This window comes from Tamandua tetradactyla, chromosome 14, assembly GCF_023851605.1.
Source record: "Tamandua tetradactyla isolate mTamTet1 chromosome 14, mTamTet1.pri, whole genome shotgun sequence".
Classification (NCBI taxonomy): Eukaryota; Metazoa; Chordata; class Mammalia; order Pilosa; family Myrmecophagidae; genus Tamandua; species Tamandua tetradactyla.
The window spans coordinates 74,494,538-74,519,553 of record NC_135340.1 but is presented as its reverse complement, the minus strand read 5'-3'; the positions used below and the strand labels follow the sequence as shown (position 1 = coordinate 74,519,553).

The 25,016-nt window shown below is 38.7% G+C and overlaps 1 protein-coding gene across 1 annotated transcript in view; it reads right to left on the bottom strand.

Annotated features, from left to right (window-relative positions):
- Window positions 1-13,071, bottom strand: part of MINDY2 (MINDY lysine 48 deubiquitinase 2) — a 127,133-nt gene extending 114,062 nt beyond the window's left edge. The window contains exon 1 of the mRNA XM_077128035.1: window positions 12,077-13,071. Within this exon, the coding sequence (XP_076984150.1) occupies window positions 12,077-12,916 (840 nt within the window). The 5' untranslated portion in view covers window positions 12,917-13,071. The remainder of the gene's footprint in view (window positions 1-12,076) is intronic.
- Window positions 13,072-25,016: the final 11,945 nt, after the last annotated feature.

Genomic DNA, 25,016 nt, shown 5'->3' with positions numbered 1-25,016 from the left:
ACCCCCAGAGAACCTTTATTCTTGCTCAGATGTTGCCTCTTTCTCTAAGCCAACTTAGCAGGTCAACTCAGTACCCTTCCCCTTTCTCCCACTCCCTACGTGGGACATGACCCCCAGAGGCATAAATCTCCCTGGCAATGTGGGACATGATTCCCAGGGATGAGCCAGGATCTGGCATCCTGGGAATGAGAAAGCCTTCTTGCCAAAATGGGGAAGAAAGAAATGAGACAAAATATAGTTTCAGTGGCTGAGAGATTTCAAACAGAGTTGAGAGGTTATCCTGGAAGTTATTCTCACACATTATATACATACTCTTTTTTAGTTTATGGTGCATTGGAGTGGTTAGAGCAAAGTACCTAAAACTGTTGAGCTGTGTTCCAGGAGCCTTGATTCTTGAAGAAGACTACATAATGATATAGCTTTTATAATGTGACTGTGTGATTTAAACCTTATATCTGATGCTCCTTTTATCCAGGGTATGGACAAATAAGTTATAAAATAATAATAAAAAGAAAAAAATTAATACGGGAGATAAAGGGTAAAAACTGGGTAAGTTGAAATATTGTGGGTCAATGAGAGGGAGGGGTAAGGGGTATGGGATGTATGAGTTCTTTCTTTCTCTTTGTATTCCTTTTTCTGGAGTGATGCAAATGTTAAAATGATCAAGGTGAAGAATATACAACTATGTGATGATATTGTAAGCCACTGATTGAATAATATGGTTAGACTATATGTGTGTGGATATTTCTCAATAAAAAAAATTTTTAAGTTGTCAGAACAAGAAACCATGGCACTAAAAACTATTCGTATTTGGCAAATACATTCTACAATCCTTGATTTCTAAAAACATTATGATTTCAGGGTTTAATTTTGAAATATTCAACATCAACCACCTAGTGTGTCTTGCTTCAAATATCTGAAGTAAGAAATGAGATGTACTATGCTGATTTTAGAAATGCGACAACAAATATGAATTATTTTAACTGACTTATTCAGAAGCACACTCGATGGTATATTCATTTTCTGAAACTTAGCCAATAAAATACTCTGGATAGTCATTAAAACTATGGACAAAAAAGTATAATGATGAAGAAATGTCTGCTTCTCACCAATATTTTAGAGCAATTAACAGATCTATTGAGCAAACAACACACACAATGAACAGCTTCCTGAAAGCTTGCTCTTTTTCCTTTTCTTCCCTACAACCACCTCAAAAGCAAACACCCAGGTTTCATTAATGGTCCTAAAACTTTAACCTCATTGTCTCTTTAGATTTTACTGAAGAAACAAATTATAGATTAGCTGACTAAGAGTATGAAATTAACAATGTGGCAGTCTGTATGAACCTCTAAATTTTAAATGTTACAATGATAAAAATGACCAATCAAGTAAAACATAGATTCTTAGATGGTCCTCTTTTAATGATAATCGACAACAAGCATATTGTTTGCAAATAAATAAGCATTTTAATATACACAGTGTACTTGAAAGGTACTCTTTTAAGTACTTTAAATATTCTGAATAACATTGGCACAAAGCCTCTCAGTATATATTAACAAATAGTTCCAAATTTTAAAAATCTATTAAAATGAAGATTTTATTGTCTAGGGAAATAAATTATGTCCCTTCTATAAATAAGATTTTATTTGTATTAACATAGATTTGCTAAGTAAAATAATAATAATATAAGCAGCACAGCAAGAATATTTAAATTAATCAAAGAAAATAGCTACTCTAACTCCAAATACTGCACTCCAGGGTAAAACCTCATGAATTCAGCACAATTATTCTGTAATCTTTCATCATTTAAAGAGTGAAGTGTTTTGAGAATAGGTTCAAGGGAGGCCCAAAACAAAAACAACAAAACCTTTTGTTCAAAGTGTTAAAGTCTTAAACAGGTATATAAAACTTCCCAAAAGTGATACAGCAAAATGTTAATACCTATCATTTTGATATTTAGGAGGAGGGGGGACAGTTGTAGGAGACTCAGCAATAATTAAGAAACGAGAAGCAGTTTAATTAAGGTGGTAGTAAATAGAAAAATGACCAAAGAATGTTGTTAAATGCTTAATTAGAATACCAATTAATAAATATACAAGAAATATACAGTTTGAAGCCCATCACCGCTACAAAGTCAGGGATACCTGAGGAGATATAAAATTGAGTATTTGCCAGTCTTTGTTCTTTAAGAAAAGCAAGTCAGGAAAAAATGTAACTATACTGAACATCTACTAAGTGCCATTCAATTTGCATGTGAGTAATCCACAATAACCCTATGAAACAGGCATTATTACATTCATTCAAATAATAAACTACCACTTTAAAAAGTTAACATGGAGAGTCATGAGAGCCACCAGAACCGACAGAGCCAAGAGAACCAAGAGAACTGACAGAGCCCCAGGGCAGCCATTGAAGAGAAAGCTAGCAGATCTCACCTTTCCAGCAAAGAGAGAAACCATGAATGGCATCGGCCTTCCTGAACCAAGGAATCTTTCCCTGGATGCCTTAGATCAGACATTTTTGTAGCCTTACTTTAATTTGGACCTTTTCATGGCCTTAGAACTGTAAACTTGGACCTTATTAAATTCCCCTTTTTAAAAGCCCCCCACCCCCACCCCCACCCTCACCCCTGCCAAAAAAAGTTAATTTGCCTGAAGTAGCACAGCTGTGATTTGGACTTAAATTTTACTCCAAAGCCAGTCACCTGTTCCATTATTCTAGCATTTATAGACTTTTTTCAAAACAACACAATTTCATTCAGTGAAATTCTATGCAAAACACCATCTAAAATTTTATATATTTATATATATTTTGCATGGGCAGGCACCAGGAATCGAACCCGGGTTTCCGGCATGGCAGATGAGAACTCTGCCACTGCACCACTATCACCCGCCCTAAAATATATTTTAAATGAAGAATTGATGGAACTTTTTGACCAATTAAAAATGGAGGCTGATGGGAAAAGAATAATCAAAGTTGGCTCTAAGGCTCAAAGACTCTAAAATTTAGAATCTATACAATCAATAAAAATAGGAAATTCGGTAAGGGAAGATAAGTTAGTAGAAGAAAATGATGTCTGCTTTACAACTGTAAAGTTTAGTTTGATGCTCAAACAGGAAGTTGAGTTGGAACTCAGGAGATAACTATTGCTAATATGTACATGAATTATTTGATTCCTATGCTTTCATTCATTTTTTCATTACTTATAAGAAAGTGAACTGACTATAATACAATTTCTTAGTTCAAATTTCACTAATTTTGAATACACAGCAAATCATGTAGCATTTACATTTTTTTAGTTGAAACTGAAGAAATTATTCTTTTGAAAACATTAAGAAGTATTATTAATAAAAATAAAAGGGGAAAGGTAACTTTTTCCATTCTTTTTTCAAAATAAGTTCTCAAAAATTTAAGATTCCTTTCTACATGACTTTAACTCGGGCTCGAGCAAATAATTGTAAGATTTTACAGCTATTACACATCATGTTTTAAATTTTAATTTCTAATATGTACTATTCGTTATTAAGAACAATTACTATGTTTAAAAAATACTAAAATTCTGACTTCTTAGTAAATCTAAATGATTTTCCTCTTGCCATCAGTATTTCAAATCAGGAAAATTTTATAAGAGACCAACTTAGAAAGGTCAATTTGAAATAAGCTCACCATCACCTTTTATCATAATTTAGACCCCATTTCCAAAGTAATAACCAAGTCCTATTTAAAACCATCAGAAATTGCAGATATAAGCACACAAATTAAATGTAAGAATGTTCTATTTTACTTCCAATTCAAAGACTTTTATAATAATGAAGAATGCTGCTACAGTGGCATATACCATAAAAGGCATCTTCAATTTCAAATTCATTAGATCACATTTTAGAAATATCATAATGTTGAGCATGCAGAAAAATCTCCACAAAGAAAAGCTGACAGTGAAACTTCTATATTAATTGCTTGAAAGACAGATGGGAATAGGGTAAGACAGGAGAGAAGAGACCATTCAGAAGGCTACTGAGGTAAAAGAGACCTCAGGTGAAAGATAATGGTGGCCAAAAATAAGGTACTTGCAATAGAGACAGAAGTTACTAATTATTGAAAATACTTATCAACTATGATATAGTTTCTTTAATAAACTATAATGACAAGTTTAGCTCATTTACCACAGAACCCAAGAAAGGCTCTGAAATCGGAAGGGTCAGAGATAGTTCAGAAGACATGGGATAAAGTATAGGGAGGCTGAAAATCGAAGGAGTCTGTATAAACAGCAGCTGGAACCATAAGCCAAGGATTTGCCTAAGGAATCGTGAAGTCTATTTCTGCTTCTCTGACTTTATCATAGGCTTTCCCACCCTGCTTCATTCATAGCCTGTTGTCTCCCTGGCTTAATGGTAACTTGGACTTCAGTTTCCCAACCAAATATTCCAAGTAAGAGCTGAGGTTGTGGGTGGGTGATAATCTTACCTTGGACAAGTTATTTAAACTCTATGTGCCTCAATTTTCCACATATGTAAAAGGAAAACAATATCTATATAAGAATTTCATGCAGTTACGAAAATTAAGAGATAATGTATATAATGCATGTAAAATACTTAGCACAGTATCTGCATATAAAAATAATTGAAAATGAAAGTGAGGGGTAAGGGGTATGGTATGTATAATCTTTTTTTTTCTGTTATCGTTTTATTTCTTTTTCTGTTGTCTTTTTATTTCTTTTTCTAAATCGATGCAAATGTTCTAAGAAATGATGAATATGCAACTATGTGATGATATTAAGAATTACTGATTGTACATGTAGAATGGAATATCTTAATGTTTTGTTTGACAATTTTTAATTAATAAAAAAAGTTTAAAAAAATAATAATTGAGTACTTAGTATTATTATTCAAAGTCCTACTATTGTTGGTACCATCTTTGCCCAAATGACCTTCATCCTGGGGTTCAACATAGATAAGGTTGGATGGGGTAAGGGGAGAGTTTCCACTGAAGCATTACTCATGGCAAAAGGAGGGAGAAAACAAAAACATTTACTGCTGATAGGGGGGCAACTGCCCACTGGCAGTATACGTATCATCATCAGCCCTCCATATCCATTTCCTGTCTACTCACTTTATCTCATAAATCCAGAGATACTGCACCAATCTAATTTTTGGGTAGGACTAGAAAAGAAAGCCTCAGAAATGTTACTTAAATCTTTTGTATAAATAAAATCCCATCATTACATAAGTTTTTAATTTCTTCTTACAGACACTATGCAAAAAATGAACCCTAAATGAAACTGTGTACTTTAATCAATAGTACAATTTTTTTAAACATGCTATCAACAATTACGACAAATGTTCCACATCAGTGCAAGGTGTTTGCAGTAGGGTGGTATATGGGAATTCTGCATTTTGTGCATGATTGTTTTTAATACTCAAAACTTCTCTAATAAAGGGAAAAATAATTAAACAAATTGCATTCACTAAGTAAAAAAACAGAAACAGAAAAAAAAAAAAAAAGCACCAGGGTGGGCAGACGCTAGGATGGAGTCTGGCTGGCCATATGTTTTTCCATTTTTATAAATAATAAATGTACTTAAAAAACCTCAAAAGAGTAGTGTGCTTACTTTAGGGAAGGGAGAATACGACAAAAATCTGTGTGCTTGCAATGTTTCCACAAGTCAGGGAAAATAGCAACACTTAGGCAGCAGCAAGGCAAGGTGTCTATGAAAAGGGTATGAAAAAAGAAAAGCGATAAAGGAGGAAGGGAACTAGAGCAAAAATTCACTGCTGGCAAGAGGCCCACCCTCATGTACTTCATTCTGCAGTTAATGAGATAGAGGATATGCTCATTTGTTTATTTTCCACTTGAACGTTAAATGTTCTGTTAATGACCATTTGCTCATTTTTCTACTATCTTCATCTTTCTCATTCTAATTTATAAGAGCTGCTTGTAAATTAAAAAATTAGCCCTTAGATATATACTCTGGCAAAGATTTCCCTAGGGTTAAAAGTGTGTGCTTTGATTTAGTTTATGGGTGTTTTGTTTGGTTTTTGGCAGGAGGTAGTCTTCCAATCTTTTTTTTTTTTTTTTAACCTGAGGCTTTAAAAATTTTTTTACAGAATCAAATGTATCAATTCTTATTTTATAGTATCTAGATTTGATGTCTGGATAAACCACTTTAACGTAAAAAATTTTGCTTTAGGATCTTGCTGTACTTCCTCTTCATCAACTTGGAGCAGATGTTCTCAGCTTCTACTAAGCAAAGAAAAAGAGAATGAGGAAAGAATTTCCAATCAAAAGGGATAGGGAGATGTGGGTTGTCTTCTTAAATTACAACACTGCCTTCATTCTTCAACTGAAATGGTATCTATACAGTGGTTGGATACTATATTACCTTATGTCCTCTATCACAGAATACAGCATATATTATATATAAATTTTTTTGTGTGTGTTGGCCTTAGAACTTACAATACTAATGAAAGAATAAACAAAACTATGACAAAGTGGGGACTCCGTCTATCATTACAATAATGCCTTCTGATTGAGAAAACCTTCTCAACTGAAAAAGGGAAGAGATAAATGAGACAAAATAAAGAGTCAGTAGCTGAGAGTCAAATAGAGGCGAGAGGTTATCCTGGAGGTTACTCTTACACATTATATTAATAACCCCTTTTTAGTTTAAGGTGTATCAGAGAAGCTAGAGGGAAGTGCCAGAAACTGTGGAGCTGTGTTCCAGTAGCCGTGTTTCTTTAACATGATTGTATAATACTATAGCTTTCGCAACTGTGTGATTGTGAAAACCTTGTTCTGATGCTCCTTTTATCTGCCGTATGGACAGATGAGTAAAAAATATGGATTAAAAATAAATAAATAATAGGGGGAACAAATGTTAAAATAAATAGGGTAGAGGGAAACACTAGTGGTCAGTGAGAGGGAAGGGTAAGGGGTATGGTATGTATGAGTTTTTTCTTTTTCTTTTTCTGGAGTGATGTAAATGTTCTGAGAAATGATCATGGTGATACATATACAACTATGTGATGATACTGTGAGCTATCGATTGCACACCAAATACGGAATGTTCAATGTTCAAATATGAATGTTAAGAATGTTCAGGTTGTATGCTGATTGATTTTACTAATACAAAATTTTTAAAATGAATAGAAGAAAACAAAAACAAAAATAAAACAATGGCTTCTTTTTTTTGGTGGGTGGGTGGTGGTGATGCATTAGCCAGGAATGGAACCCAGGTCTCCCAATTGACAGGTGAGACTTCTACCAATGAACTACACAATGCATCTCAAAGCAATACCTTCTTAAATGTCAAAATCCTAGGGCAGAAACTTTTCATAATACAAAAATTAAACCATATATAAATGTGTATGCAGAGAAATAACAGAACAATGAACTGCTGAGTACCCTCACTCAGCTTCAACATTTATCAACATATGGACACTATCATTAGAAACTAATTTTATATAACTTTGACTTGTTGATTTTGTAAACACATCTAATTAAAAGGGTCACGGTCCTCAAATATACGTTCAAATGGTATAATTTTTTACAAATAAAATCAAAGGCAAAAAAGACAAAAAATGTCAATTACACCAAATAACATCAAATATAGTCTAAAGTAAAGAAGCAAAATGAAAATGTATTCTAAAACATAAATTTCAGTAAATTTACTTGATGTCAGTTAAATAAATTATAAATTCGAGTTTGAATTAAATTTGATGAATAGATTTCTTTCTTTCTTGATTATCACAGCTCAATTACTTAACAGATTATGAATGATCTTAAAACTCCATTTCCAACTTAGTATTCACCCTGTTTGATAACAATTTTTACTGTCATCTTTCAACCAGAACTAATGCACTTACTTCAAATCATTCAAATTCTTCCACTTTGTTCCACCTATGGATTTTCTTTTGACTTCATCCCTCCCTAAAAGATATGATGAACTGTTTCACTTTCAAATCTTCATTCCCACTGCCTCTCCATTTGAGTCAACGTTTGTAAAGACCAATTACCCCACCAGCTACACTGTCTGCTCCTATTCCTATTTTGTTATTGAGAAAAGACAAAAAATAGAGCAAAATTAATTAAAATGTTTTAAATACCCCAACTTACCCATGGCTACTAACTGGGAGCATTTCTACTTCTGACTCAAACTCCTAGGCATAATCACCACTAAGATTAGAAATGTTTAAAAATGCTATGTACTTTCCTCATAAAATCCGTGTCTTGATACTTTACAACTTCTTTACTTAATTAACTACTGATGAATTAAAATTTATAACTGATTAATTCAAAAGTTATTCTGCCAAAATAGAGAATATGAGGCCTCATTTTCTACCTTTTTTATTTTTTATTAAAAAAATATTTCTATTGAGATATCTTCATGTACCATACAGTCCATCCAAAGTCTACCTCTCTATTTTAACATCTGTATCTGTATCTTCCTTGTCTCTTTCTTTTCAATACCTCAGAAAATAAGATTGTTTTCCTTTCCTCTGATATAAACTTTACCATCTATACTCCAAAGATTTCCAAAGCATCCTGACTTTTCAGCAAATCTGTCCATAGATCTGTCCTCTTGGGCATCATTTTTCCTATTCCCCTAGGTCCTTGATGCTGTTGTATTTGACAGTGGTCTCTTTTATTACATTCTCTCGTGACATTCCTGTTCCTAGTTTTCATTCTACATTGCAAATTGTGTCTCTGTTGTTTCCTTTTTCTTCCTCTCACCCTTAAATCTTAACATTTCTCCCAGTTTAACCTTTATTCTTCTGTTTTCTTTCGTCCTCATTATTTCTCAACTGTAGAGTGAGGTGGGAGAGGGAGTGGGAAAATGCAGAATAAGGAGATGTTTATGCTGGCTGTGTGTAGTTCCTCAGATGTACTGGAATGGAAAACACTTGAGAATGATCGATCACCTTTTCTATTGAGAATTCATTTATTCTCAGACCTACCATTCCTACATCTATGCAATAATTTCCCAATTCAGTTTATTTCCATAATTCTTATTTCTTTACTGAGACTCAGTTCATGCTTTTAAGGCAGATACTAGCAAACATTTGTAACGTGGCACATGCCAAACCAAACTTAGGCATTAATTCTCTCATCCAAAACAAGATTCCCTTCACAAGTTCCCTCTCTTTCGAATGACTCAATCTCTATTACCCATATTTGGAAAAGTGGTATTATCTCCTTCATTAATGATCAATTCATCAAAAAGGGGAGAAAAGAATTCCGATCCTCATCAATTTTTCCTGCTATATTCACTACAAATCTTATTTTTAGTATAATAAATCAGACAACCACTTTCATCATGTCATTCTGTCTAGCAACTTACAATGGCTCCCTATTATTAGTTACATATAAAGTCTAAGCACCCCTAGTGATGGGTGATGGAGCCTCTGAAATCTGATGACTATTTTCACACACCATTATTTTTTTCTACCACAGCACACCAAACTTTTTGGTCTCAGGAATCCTTTACTCTTAAAATTACTGAGGACCTCAAAGAGCTTTTGATATGAGTTATAGCAATGTATACAGTATTAGAAATTGCAATTGAGAAAAATTTAAAATACAAGAATATTCAGACACACATTTCATCAGCTTTCAGAGTAAGGACATGCTCACAGATCATATGGCCCAGAAAACTCCACCGATACTTGGTAAAGAAGGAGAGTGAAAAAAGCAAATAACATCTTAGTATTATTACGAAATGGTTTTGACCTCTAAAACTTTGGTTCACTTTGAGAACACTGCTCTACTACATCTTAATCTTCTCTTAACCTATCTCACTTTCAATCATTAATGATTATTGATGAGTGATTTTTGTGTTCATCAACAGCTTGGAGGCAGAATGAAGACTGGGAACCCCAGAACTACAAAATAATATTCAAGCTCATTAGCATATCTGTTCATTCACGGTCTGAGCCAAACTATCAATTTTGTTTCCTGCTACTGCCATTTCCTTCCTCTGCTCTGTTACAGCAAATAGAACAAAAACCCTTTCTGCTTTAACACTATTCAGCATTGTTCCCTCTACTCATTCTCTCTTCCTGGAAGGCCTTCTCTCACTCACTCTTCAGACTCAGGTCACTGTTTACTTCTTCTGCGAAGCCTTCCCTTGGCACATCCCCTCTCCAATTACACTTTTCTCTGTAACTGTATAGTACATTTTATGCCCTCTAGAGCTTCTCATATTGCATCCTAATTATTGTTTACATGTCCGCTCCACTTCCACTGCACAGTTAGGTACATTTTACTCATTTTTTGTATCTTACTCAGTTTTGTACTAGAGGACCTCACACAAAATGGGAACCCAAATATTTTATCATTCATCTGAATCTATGTCATTCAAGGAGTCCCTTCAAAGCTCACGTATCCCCAAATACTCCAGACCACAGTGTTTACTCCTTCCTCTGAACTTCTGCAGTACCGTATGACACTACCAAGAGAGAAATAAAGCAAACTGTGATTCCTCCCTACAAAAAGGCTTTGGACATTGGCCCACAGGACCAAGTCTAACTCCTCAGCCTGGCATTCAAGGGCCTCCAAAGATGATACTACATCACCTTTCAAACTTATTTTCTATTATCCTTCAATAAGAACTTTCTACTTCTGTCAACCAGTAAATGCACACACTTACAATATCCATTCTATTTTCATTCCTTTTGTTTATACTCTTCCCTTCCCCAGCAATTCCATTTCCCTGCTATTCTAAAGTCTACTCCTTAAAAGCTTCGTTCAAGACCCACAGATTCCATGAAGCACTCTGGGACTATGCTAAACTAAAGAAACATTGCCCTTTATTGGACATTAATACATTTTTAATCTGTTTCATATAATCTATTTTTCATATAGTACATTGTCTTGTGTTGTTCTTTAGTAGTTTCAGATAAGCCAAGGCTTCAACTCCAAATGCTTGACAGCTCTTCAAAACATATCTGATATTGTGAGCCAGTGATTGTACACCAAGTATGGAATGCTCATATGTTAAGAATATTTGCTTGTATGTTGTTTTGTCAATAAAAATAAAAAACAAAACAAACATTTCTGAGTGCCATTATGTACCAGGTACATAAGGTCCTAATCTTTTTTCTTTTTTATCAGCACTTACAAGTTATAAGAAGATGAAGGCATGTAATAAACACTATTCCCTTTACTTGACTTTATTCCTAATCAGTCAGAATAATTTAGGTTATATTTTTCTAGGGAATATTTTACCTATAAATAAAATTATCAATTTGAAGAAAATATGGACTACAAGATGCATATTCTCAGAACCCTAAAACTGCAAACTTAAATGATTCACTTCTTTTACAGGTAACTCACTCTAGCCTTTAATGTACTTAAGAAGGGTGATTCCTTTTTTTTCCTTTACCTTGGATATATCTTTTTAAATTTTAATTCTTAAAATTTTAGCTCCCTTGATACATTATGAATCATGGTTACTGGTAATAACATCAAACCATTTACGTAGCACCAAAGAAATGAGGCAAATAAAAAATCTTGCATAAAATGAAAACATAATCTTTGAAAACCAAGAAGTTAATGGAATTGGATTTCATACCAATGCTTTTCCTTATTTGGAATTTATCTAAAGGGCCACATCTCTCCCATCACCATTACTTTAAGCATCCAAGCCCAATGGTACAAGCATTAGTTAGTAAAAACAGCAAACATAACCACCAAAACTTGCCATATCATGGAACAATGGTAACTCTTGAAGATCACTTTCCCCATCTCTTTGCATATGTGACAGATTAAGTCAGTAAGAAGGAATAACATAGGAAAATAAAGTTAAAAAAAAATCATGGATACTCTATGCCCTGGTTCTTTGTAAGTTTATCAATCAACGAATTTTGAACTCTTAAACACTTCAAGGGTGGCCTGAGGGGGCAATTCCTTCTGATGTATATCTAGGACTATTCTTTCAATAAAAGAGTCCCAGAATGAATTTCATGCAAGAGGAAAAAGGAATTGATGAATAAGGGAAGGAGAACACCATCTGCTAACGGTGAGGCAACGTTTTCCTCCTCCCCAAAAGCTGTAGGAAGTAGAAAGCTACAGAACGTACCTTCCATGCCAGAAGCAAAACATTGAGAATGGCCAGCAAAGGGCAGGGTCCATTCTCATTCTGGGTGATGATGGGTGTGTTCTCTTCCTTCCACTGGATCCACTTGATGTGATAGACCGACTGTCCAGGGAAGCGTTCCTTGGAAGCCGCCAGCACCTGAGCTGCCTCCTCCTCTTCCTCCTCCTCCTTGCACAGAGGGACAGCCCCAGGCAACACCGCCTCGCCCTCCTCCTCAGGGACCCTGTTCTCCACTCCCTCCTCACTATTGAACTCGGAGCTACTGGGGAAAGAATGCAGGTTAGAGAACGACTCCAGAGAGTCCAGGCTCGGAGATTCCCCAGGAGGGCTGGGGTCGCTGCAGCTGCTGCTGAGCCCGCCGGCGCTGCTGGGCTCCTCCGAGCCGGCCGCCGCTAATTCTGCCGGGCCCGAGCCAGCCGGATCCGGAGACGCTCCCCCGTCCCCGGCCGGACCCAACCCATGGCCCGCTCGGGCCTCGACTGTCTCCGTAGAGGCGGTCACCTTGTGCTGCCCTCTCAGAGGTGTCTTCGCGACCGCAGAACTCTCCACATCGCCCTCCTGCAATTCCAAGCTCGGGAAGGAGTCGTGGGGTCCGGGAATCTGAAGAGAACCCGCGGGAGAAGCCGAGTCCGGGAGGCTCCTCCCGGCGGCCGCCGCCCCCTGCCCATTCCCTAAGCTGCTCTCTGCCGCCCACACCCCAGGACCATCCCCAGCGGCGAGCCTGGTTTCTGGTCGCCCTTCTAGTGGAGAACCTGTCCCTGGCGCAGGCTCAGCCGCCGCCCCACATTCTAGAGGCTGCAGGATTTCGGGGCCGCTCTCCATAACGGGCTGACAGCCCTCGCTCTATGGAGACCACGGCGGGTTATCTTCAGCCAGTGCCTCGGACGCCATGACAGAGGCACTGGCAGCTACAGCGCCCTTGCGCGGCCTCGGCCAGGCACGTCACCGAGAAGGCTACCGGGAGCGCGCGCGCGCACGCTACCACGCCCTCCGCCTGCTCTGGGCGCGTCTCCGTGTGACTGCGCGCCTTCGGGCAAGGGCGAACCGCGTCGCGACGGCCCACACCGCCCCGCCCCTCCTGCGCGCCCTCGCGAGCTCGCGCGCGGAAGGCGGAGCATGGCGAACAAGACCGGGAGGGCGCGGCCTCACGGCCTCAGCTCCTGTAGGAAAACATCCTTTCACTCTGTGGCCGGAAGTTGAACTGAAGTGCATTTGCACAGCGCGCGGCTGCTTTAAAGGCGTGGCAGGTCGCCGGCAGTGGGCCCCTTGGCTGTTCTTTGGGGTTGGGTATCGTGTGACCCTAGAAAGGGTTGGGGGTTGGGGAGTGTGGTTGTATCATTTGGAGAGGAGAACGTCCTTGAAGGGCTGAAGAGGTTTGTTTCCCCAACTTGTAAAATGGAAAATTAAGGGTGTTACGAGATGCAGATTTTGCTGTCTTTGGATTGCTGCGCTGCACAAATTCCAGTCTCCTTCAGCTTTGACTGAGAACCAGTGTGCTACCCACCAGCTACTGGCGATCCTTACACCCTACATGAGGCGTTAGTGCGGTTGTGGATATTGGCCTGCGGAGCAAAAGCAAGTGGGTAATTTGGGCCAATAATAATAAATTAGCTTGTGCTTGAATTAGCCAAGTCTTTGCGGTTTTGTTAATTTGGCCTCACTTTGCATGGAGTGTAAAGTGCCTGTTCCCGAAAAAGTGACTTTTTTCTCTTTAGAATCGACTCCGCTTAAAGCCTTGCAGTTTTCAAAGAGGACAGACAGAACAGGCTGAAGCTTTGTTTGTGACAAATAAAGGCTGTGGGTCTAATTCTGACCTGTTCGTGAAAAATGCTTTCTATTTTTCAAGTTTGTTTTTTTCTTTCAACAATTTCTAGGCTCTGGGATTTAAAAACTAACAAGGCACGTCGTCCTTGGTAGTCAAACATATATATGTAAATACTTGAACAGATTTGAGTACAAAGTATGTTAATGTATACTGTGTTTGACTATGGGAATGCCTTGGTGAGTAAGAGAAAGGGCTTATATCTTCATGAGGCTTACTGTCAAGTGCTTTGTTTTACTTCCTCATATATCTATATGTATTTTTTTAGATACCTCATATATTTTTGATACTTGCTTGGGAAGCACATTCTTCTGAGAATGCAGAAGATGGAGAATGCCCCTTTTTACATTGACAAGATATAATGTTTATCCAACATTTCCTAAATGGAAAAATTGGAAAAGTAATGGAAAGCATGTTCAGAATCTTGAATTTAAGTGTTTTCAGTCTCCATATCAATCCATAAATAATAAATCCTGTTGTGCAAATTAGGATTTTTGCCTGAAAAAGAATTGCAAATATCAACAGATTAAGATAAATGTTGCTGGATTAAGTACTTTAGAGTGTGTGAGGCCATTAAGTGCAAATGAAATTATTACAGATTTCAGGAAACTCAGAGTTTAGCATGGTGCCATGAATGTCAAATGAGATTAGTAAACATTTGTTATATAAGTAAAGTGAATAGAGAATTGAGTGAACCATAATTGAACCCCAAATCATGAAACATACGTCTCAAATAATGGTCCTTCACCATGTCTCAAAAACCCTACTTGGATAAACCTGAGCATGCTCTGGTAGTTTTATTGATATATGTTTCAAAGCCTCATAGCATGATTTAAATTCATTTATAATAGAAAGAAACAGAATAAATTTTTACTTTTCATATGTTGCCAGCAATTACTTAAGTCAAGATGACAGATATGAAAATGTATGTAATTATTTTTCTGAAGGAGATCAGGGGTGACATTAAGGGAGAAATGCTAGACGCCAATAATTCAGTGCCTTATCTCCATGTTACTGACTGACATGATTACACTCTGATATCTTTACTTAAAAATTGTAGATATTTATTGATCTGGTCTTGTGGAAGTTAAGATTTACCTTTCTTACACCACCCTCCTTCCCACCATACATGGCCTTGCCATAATTTCCCAGTCACGTCAATAATTTTTTTATTGATTAAAATACTCTAAGTTCAAAGCTTCAGTGTTAGGTAACTATTATTCACTTCTAAGTCATGTATTTTACTATGATTACATTTATTTTCTTAGTTGACTTTTAGTTTTTTTCTGAATTAATAATTGCTTTCTCATTTTATTTATTTGTTTAATCCTTCAGCTACCAGTAAATTCATGCATGTTCTTACCAGTATGGTCAACCATAGCAAGTAATACATCAGGTCTGTTTTAAGCTTAGGTACATCCCTCCAGGAACCCTCCCTTCTCTTGCTCTGATCTGAAGTTATTGCTTTCCAGGCCTATTACACAACTGTCATCCTGGGATTTTGCTTCAATATCTTCTTAGTTATTGCTTCTTCCTCTCTTCTGTGTTGATTCTTTTGTTTCTTGGATCTCATGGCTTTCTCATGTTTGGTTTGCAAGAGTATATTCTTAACTGGAATCCTAAGAAAGAGTGCATGGAAAGAAGTTTTTGTATACCTGGTATGTCTAAAAAAAAGGGTAGACCTTTATTCTACCTTTATATTATAGAGTTTGGCTGGTGTGATGGCTAGGTTCATGGATCATTTTGGCCCAGGTGATGTCTGGTTGTTTGGCTAAGCAAGCATTGGCCTGATTGTTACTGAGAGGATAGTTCACAGACTTAAATCATCAGTAAGTTGATTGCATCTATGGCCAATTATATCTATAGTCAACTAAGGAGATTGCCTTCAACAAAGAGAGACATCTCATTGAATCTTTGAAGGCTTTGAAAGATGTGATGATTTCAGTAGTCAGAAAAAGAATTTACATTTCTACTTCAGCCAGTTTTTCCTGGCTTGTAGCTTGCCCTACAAATTTGGATTTGTGCAGCTGCTCAGTTGCATAAGGCAATTTTATAAAATCTAAGTTTTACATATACCTCTTGTTGGTTCTGTTTCCCTAGAGAGCCCTGATACAACTTTGATGCCAAGAGTGGTTCTTAAGCGTGGGCCATGGTGGCTCAGCAGGTAAGAGTGCTTGCCTGCCATGCCCAAGGACCTGGGTTCAATTCCCAGTGCCTGCCCATGTTAAAAAAAAACAAAAAACAAAGGAGTGGTTCTTGAGAAACAGAATCTTAAGGATGAGATTTTTTAATTGGTCCTGTGGTTATTGGAATAGTTTCTCCAATCTGATTAGATTCAAAGGTACTAATGACTCTATTCCCAAGAATCAAGAAGGCATTGATAATCAATGGCCTGAGTTGGCAATAGAGATAGAAGAAGGCAGTGGTAGTCAATGGCCTGAGTTGGCAATAGAGATACACAAAGTATCACCACTGATTATGATATTTGAGTAGCTGATCACAGCTACTTAAATGCTTATGAGGCAAGGCTCTCAGTGAGAGTATTGTGACAACTTAATAGAGTTTTGTGGCATCAAAAGGTACAATGATACTGGTTGGTTGTTCCTGAATATGCTGGATACAGTTATAAACATAAAAGAGATGAACTGAAGTCTTAAAATTTGCAATGTAAATGCTACATGAAGAATGTGAAAACTTTCTGTGAATGCTGAAAGAAAATCTTGTTTCCTATAGCTGCGGACTTGCAATTTGTGAAAACCAGAGCCATAGTCCCAAGGTGTGAGTAGCTGAAGTACAATGTACAACTAAATTCACAATCTTGCAGGGTGTCTGCTGTTAAACTGAGGGGATTGTTCAAAAGGAATGGGATCCTGAAAATTGGAATGGAGACATCTGGGTTGATGATGATGGGGTTGGGGACATTGAAACCCTAGATTCTGCTGAGTCATTGTCAGTTAAACCTGTAATAGTCTACCCTGAGGAAGCAGCCACCAGACAGACCTTCAGTCTGCTCTGAGGAATCTGCCATCCAACTTCCCGGCTGTGCCTGATAAGCCTATAACACCTCCCCTGAGCAAACAGCCCTCACTCCTCTGTCTAAAGAGGTTAATCCTGTTTCACCAGATGAAACTGCAATGGAATGCCGTAAGGCATTTGGCTTGTAAGACACTTCTAATTCTTTTCACGACCCACCCCAACACCCCTCTCTTTTTCGAGACCTATATCTAGACTAAAGTCTCAACAAATCCCAAAAGGTGAGGTACAAAGTGTGACCCTTGAGGAAGTGTACTATACTACAAAAAGACTGCATTATAATAAACAGATTTAGCAAAGTGGTGGGATACAAGATTAATGCACAAAAATCACTAGTGTTTCTATACATTAGTAATGACTTAACCAAAGAGCCAATTAAGAAATACCATTCACAATAGCAAATGAAAGAACCAAGTATTATAACTAAGAAATCCGATTTAAGGGATGATTTTGATTACTGAATCATTATATATATTCTTTTTTGCTTTCTGGTATATTGGACTAGACAGAGGGAAATTCCTGAAATCTCTAAATTGTAATCCAGCTTCCTTGATCTCTGATAATTATTGTTTATCCTTATCTTCTGCCCCTGTGATTGTAAAAACTTTGTGACTAACTGAAAGGTGTAGGAGGCGAAAGGGTGAGAAAGAAGGTGGACCAGGAAATTTAAAGTGGGCGAGTTTATTTCTGCACTCCGGTAGAGCTCACCAAACCCAAGATGGAGAGAGGTGAGTCCGCGCGTGGGCTTTGGCGCGGGCAGCTTTTAAGGATGGAAGTCAGGTGACATCCGGAAGGGACAGTTCATTAGTTCCAGAAGTCAGGTTGGGAGGGGTGGCACAGCCTCCGCAGCTCCAGTTGCAGTGCCCTTCCCCGTTACCCCTACCTAACACTAACCTTCATTTGTACCATTTTACCCAGTTTTTCAGCTTCAGAGTCTTGTAATCACTAATGACAGCCCCTAATGTTTATTAATGTAGGGTCTTGGGTCAGCCCAGAAGTAACCCCACCCCAAGTACAAAGTAATCTTGATAAGCAAGACTGTATCTAACCAAAATGGGCCCATCTGACATGGACAGTAGCTGAGATTTTAACCTACAAGTCAACTATACCTCATTCCTCCATTTTCTTACATATGTTCTGTGATCAGTATGTAATCAATCTGCACATGCTCAATAATTAGATCACCTCTAATTACATTGTCTAGGGCCACTGTACTCATGATCCTAAACCCTGCCCATCTTTCTCTAATAAAACTATCAGAATTACTGCAGTTCCAGGAGACAGATTTTGGGCCACTAGGGCATCTGCTCTCCTACTATGCCTAGTAATAAACTCTTTCTCTCTTTGAAATCTCAGTGTCTGAGAAATTGGTTACTGAGCACATTTGGCAAAAGAACACATGGCTTGTATCTGGTAACAGTATCTAGCAATAAACTTAACCAAGGATGTAAATGACCTGTACACAGAAAACTAGAAAACATTGCTAAAAGAAATCAAAGAAGACCTAAATAGGTTGAAAGACACTCCATATTTATGGATTAGAAGGCTAAATGTCACTAAGATGTCAATTCTACCCAAATTGATCTACAGATTCAATACAATACCAATAAAAATGCCAACAACCAAGTTTGCAGACTTGGAAGTTAGTTATTAAATATATTTGGAAGGGAGCGGGGCCTTGAATAGCCAGAAACATCCTAAAAAAGAAGAATGAAGTGGGAGGACTTACACTTTCTGATTTTAAAGCTTATTATAAAGCTGCAGTGGTCAAAACAGCATGGTACTGGCACAAATATAGACATACTGATCAATGGAATCAAACTGAGTTCAGAAATAGACCCTCAGATCTATGGTCAAGTGATTTTTGCAAGGCCCCTAAATCCACTGAACTGAGACAGAATGGTCTCTTCAACAAATGAGGTGGGGAGAACTGGATATCCATATCCAAAGGATTGAAAAAGGACCTCTACCTCTCACCTTATATAAAAATTAACTCAAAGTGGATAAAAGATGTAAATATAAGAGCCAGTACTATAAAACTCTTGGGACATAACAGGGAAACATTTTTAAGACCTGATGATAGGAGGTAGCTCTTCAGACCTTACACCCAAAGTATAAGCAACAAAAGAAAAAACAGATAAATGGGAACTCCTTAAGACTGAATGTTTCTGTGCTTCAAAGGACTTTGTCAAAAAAGATGAAGAGGCAGTCAACTCAATGGGAGAGAATATTTGATAACCATTTATCTGATAAGAGTTTGATATCCAGTATATTAAAAAAAATCGTACAACTCAACAATAAAAGGACTGACAACCCAATTGTAAAATGGATGAAAGATATGAATAGACATTTTTCCAAAAAGGAAACACAAATGGCTAAAAAAATGCACATGAAAAGATGTTCATCTTCATGAGCTATTAGGGAAATACAAAACAACAATGACAAATCATCTCACATATAAAGAATAGTTGCTAATAAATAAACAGGAAAGTACAAATGTTGGAGAGAATGTGTAGAAATAGGAACACTTATCCACTACTAGTGGGAATGTAAAATCATACAGCCACTCTGGAAAACATTTAGCAGTTCTTCAGAAAACTAAATATTGAGTTGTCCTAAGACCCAGCAATTCCACTAATCACTATATACCCAAAAGATCTGAAAGCAGGTACACGAACAAACATTTTCACACTGATGTTCATAGAGGCATTATTCACAATTGCTAAAGATGGAAACAATTCAAGAGTCCATCAACAAATGAATGTATAAACAAAATGTGGTATATACATATATGCCAGTTTGAAAAGATTATGTACCCTAGAAAAGCCATGGGTTTTTTTTCATTTTTTTGTTTTTTTAATTTTTGATCATTCTGTTCCACATATATAATCAGTAATTCACAATATCATCACATAGTTGCATATTCATCACCATGATCATTTCTTGGAACATTTGCATCTATTTAGAAAAAGAAATAAAAAGAACACAGAAAAAAATTCTTATCTACCATACCCCACCCATCCCCCTACCTGATCACCAGCATTTCACTCTAAATTTATTTTAACATTTGTTCCCCCTATTATTCATCTTTATTCCATATGTTTTACTTGTCTGTTGATAAGGTAGATAAATGGAGCATCAGACACAAGGTTTTCACAATCACATAGCCACTTTGTGAAAGCTATATCATTATACAGTCATCTTCAAGAAACTTGGCTACTGGAACACAGCTCCACATTTACAGGCAGTTCCCTCCAGCCTCTCCACTACATCTTGACTAACAAGGTGATATCTATTTAAGGTGTAAGACTAACCTCCAGGATAACCTCTCGACTCTGTTTGGAATCTCTCAGCCATTGACACTTTATTTTGTCTCATTTCACTCTTCCCCCTTTTGGTCGAGAAGATTTTCTCAATCCCCTGATGCTGAGTCTCAGCTCATTTTAGGGTTTTTCTCAATCCCTTGATGCTGAGTCTCAGCTCATTCCAGGATTTCTGTCCCACATTGCCAGGAAGGTCCACACCCCTGGGAGTCATGTCCCACGTAGACAGGGGAGGGTGGTGAGTTTGCTTGTTGTGTTGGCTGGAGAGAGAGGCCACATCTGAGCAACAAAAGAGTTTGCTACGTGGGACATGACTCTCAGGGGTGTGAACCTTCCTGGCAATGTGGGACAGAAATCCTGGAATGAGCTGAGACTCAGCATCAAGTCTTGAGGGTGACTCTTAGGCCTTATTTTAAGTAGGCTTGACCTATCCTTTGAGGGGTTAAGTTTCATATGAACAAACCCCAAGATTGGGGGCTGAGCCTATGGCTAGAAAAGCCATGTTTTAATCCTGATCCATTTTGTGGATGCCAGAACTGCCCTGGTATAATGTAGATGAGGGGATCCAGAGGCTTAGAGAGATTGGAATATTAGAGTGGATTTATCATGCAAAGCCTGTGCTTATACTCCAGGAATGTCTGGAGGATGCACCTTTTACCAGAACAGTAAGAAATAAGTTTGTGTGACTAGTGCCATCATCCCTGAAGAGCTCTGTAGTTGCACTTCTCTGTAGGTCAGTTATTACTGTGGAAACTGCTGTCACTGAGCTGGAATCCTTAAACACAATGGGGATGACTGAGTCCCGAGTTGGCAGAAGCCAGGTGGCAGTACTTAATCACCAGACAGGGTAGATGTGGCTATTATAATAGACAACAAACTCAAAGCAGGACTCAAAATAATCTGACTCACAGAGATTTGTGGTGTTGGCTGATAAATCATGGGGTACCTAGAAATAAAATAGATGGTCAATCTACTAAATTCTTGTTTGAGCTGTATAAACAAAAGAGTTCTAGGTCAAGTGAACAGAAATCTAACTTGATTACAAAAAGACAGAGTCATGGCCCCTTAATCAATTTCCAGACTTGAGACAGTTTACAGACCCAGGGCCCCTTGAATGAAGGGGAGGCCAGGTCCCTTTGGGGGAGAACGCTGTTACACTGCCACAGATTTATACTGTTAATCTTCCTCCAAGCCTTCCCCAAGGAGACCAACGGCCTTTTACCAGGGTAACTGTGCATTGGGGAAAAGGAAATGATCAGATATTTCAGGGATTATTAGACACTGGTTCAGAAGTGACATTAATTCCAGGGGACCAAAAACATCACTCTGGTCCACCAGTCAGAGTGGGGGCTTATGGAGGCTTATGATTGATGGAGTTTATCTCAGGTCCGTCTCACAGTGGGTCCAGTGGGCCCCCAGACCTATTCTGTACTTATTTCCCCAGTTCCAGGTTGCATAATTGGAATAGACATACTGAGCAACTGAGCAACTGGCAGAATCCCCACATTGGCTCTCTAGTGAAGTGAGGGCTATTATAGTAGGAAAGACTAAGTGGAAGCCACTAGAATTGCCCCTACCTAACAAAATAGGAAATCAGAAGCAATACCAGATTCCTGGAGGGATTACAGAGATTACTGCCACTCTTAAGGACTTGAAGAATGCAGGAGTGGTGATTCCCACCACATCCCCATTCAACTCTCCTATTTGGCCTGTGCAGAAAACAGAGGGATCTTGGAAGATGACAGTGAATTATTGTAAACTCAACCAAGTGGTAACTCCACTGGCAGCTGCTGTTCCAGATGTGGTATCATTGCTTGAGGAAATCAATACATCCCATGGTCCCTGGTATGCAGCTATTGATCTGGAAAAGACTTTTCTCTCAATTGCTGTTAGTAAGAACCACCAGAAACAGTTTGCTTTGAGCTGGCAACATCAGCAATATACTTTCACTGTCCTACCTCAGAGGTATATCAACTCTCCAGCCCTATGTCATAATCTTGTCCACAGGGACATTGATCGTTATTCCCTCTCACAAGACATCACACTGGTCTATTATATTAATGGTATCATGTTGATTGGACCTAGTGAGCAAGAAGTAGCAACTACTCTAGACTTATTGGTAAGATATTTGCGTGTCAGAGGATGGGAGATAAATCTAACAAAAATACAGGGGTCTTCCACCTCAGTGAAATTTCTAGGTGTCCAGTGATGTGGGACATGTCGAGATATCCCTTCTAAGGTAAAGGGTAAGTTGCTGCATCTGGTCTCTCTTATGACCCAAAAAGAGACACAATGCCTAGTTGGTCTCTTTGGATTTTGGCAACAACATATTCCTCATTTGGGTGTGCTACTCCAGCCCATTTATTGAGTGACCAGAAAAGCTACTAATTTTGAATGGGGTCCTGAACAAAAAGAGACTCTGCAACAGGTCCAGGCTGCTGTACAAGCTGCTCTGCCACTTGGACCATATGACCCAGCAGATCCAATGGTGCTGGAAGTGTCCGTGGCAAATAGAGATGCTATTTGGAACCTTTGTTAGTCCCCTATAGGAGAATCACAATGCAGGCCCTTAGGATTTTGGAGTAAAGACTTACCATCTGTTGCAGATAACTACTCTTCTTTTGAGAAACAGCTTTTGGCCTGCTACTGGGCTTTAGTAGAGACTGAATGCTTAACCTTGGGCCACCAAGTTACCATGAGATCTGAGGTGCCTATCATGAGCTGTGTGTTGTCTGACCCACCAAGCCATAAAGTTGGGCATACGCAGCAGCACTCAATCGTAAAATGGAAATGGTATATACAAGATAGGGCCAGAGCAGGTCCTGAAGGCACGAGTATGTTGTGTGAGGAAATGGCCCAAATGCCCATGGTTTCCACTTCTGCCACATTACCTTCTCTTTCCTAGACCAGCTATGGCCTCTTGGGGAGTTCCTTACAGTGAATTGACTGAGGAAGAGAAAATTTGGACCTGGTTTACAGATGGTTCAGCATGGCATGCAGTTACCACCCCAAAGTGGACAGCTACAGTACTATAACCCCTTTCTGGGGTGTCCTTGAAGGACAATGGTGAGGGGAAATCCTCCCAGTGGGCAGAACTTTGAGAAATCACCTATTTGTTCATTTTGCTTGGAAGGAGAACTGGCCAGAGGTGCATTTGTATACTGACCCATGGCTGTTGCTAATGGTTTGGCTGGATGATCAGGGTCTTGGAAAGACCATAATTGGAAAATTGGAGTCAAAGAATTCTGGGGAAGAGGTATATGGGTAGACCTTTCTGAGTGGACTAAAAACATGAAGATATTTGTGTCCCATGTGAATGCACACCAGAGGGTGGCTTCAGCAAAGAAAGGTTTTAATAATTATGTGGATAAGAGACCCATTCTCTGGATACCAGTCAGCCTCTTTCCCCAGCAACTCCTGTCATTGCCCAATGGGCTCATGAACAAAGTGGTCCTGGTGGTAGGGATGGAGGTTATACATGGGTTCAGCAACATGGACTTCCACTTACCAAGGCTGGCCTGGCTACAGCCATTGCTGAGTGCCCGATCTGCCAGAAGCAGAGACCCACACTCAGCCCCAAATATGGCACCATTCCCCAAGGTGACCAACCAGCTACATGGTGGCAGTTTGATTACATTGGACCACTCCCTTCATGGAAAGGGCAGCAATTTGTTCTAACTGGAATAGACACATACTCTGGATATGGGTTTGCTTTTCCTGCACACAGTGCTTCTGCCAAAACTACCATGTGTGGGCTTGCAGAATGCCTTATCTATCATCATGGTATTCCACACAGCATTGCTTCTGATCAAGGAACACACTTCACAGCAAATGAAGTGTGGGAATGGGCACATGCTCATGGAATTCTCTGGTGTTACCATATTCCCCATAATCCAGAAGCAGCTGGATTCATAAAATGGTGGAATGGCCTTTTGAAAACTCAATTATGGTGCCTACTAGGTGGCAGTACCTTGAAGGGCTGGGATAATGTTCTCCTGGAAGCTGTGTATGCTCTGACTCAGCGTTCGCTGTATGGTGCTGTTTCTCCCATACCCAGGATCCATGGGTCCAGGAACCAAGGGGTGGCAATGGGAGTGGTACCACACACTAAAACCCCTAGTGATCCACTAAGATAATTTTTGCTTCCTGTCCCTACAACCCTGAGTTCTGCTGGTCTACAGGTTTTAGTTCCAAAAGGGGGAGTGCTTCCACCAGGAGAAACAACAATGATTCCATTGAACTGGAATCTAAGACTGCCACCTGGTCACTTTGGGCTACTCATGCCCCTGGATCAACAAGCCAAGAAGGAGGTTACATTAATGACTGTGGTGATTGACCCTGACTATCGGGGAAATAGGACAGCAACTACACAATGGAGGTAAAGAAGAGTTTTTGTGGAATATAGGCGATCCCCTAGGGGGTCTTTTAGTACTAACATGCCCTGTGATTAAAATCAATGGAAAACTTCAACAACCCAATCCAGACAGGACTACCGATGGCTCTGGAACTTCGGGAATGAAGGTTTGGGTCACCCCACCAGGCAAAGAACCACAGCCAGCTGAAGTGCTTGCTGAGGGTAAAGGAAACATGGAATGGGTAGTGGAAGAAGGTAGTGATAAATATGAATTATGACCACATGATCAGTTACAGAAAAGAGGATTGTGATGCTGTTTTGTTCCTGTTATACAATCTAAGTTGTAAGATATCAAGTTTAAGAATGAATATTACTCAAGGACATGTGCCC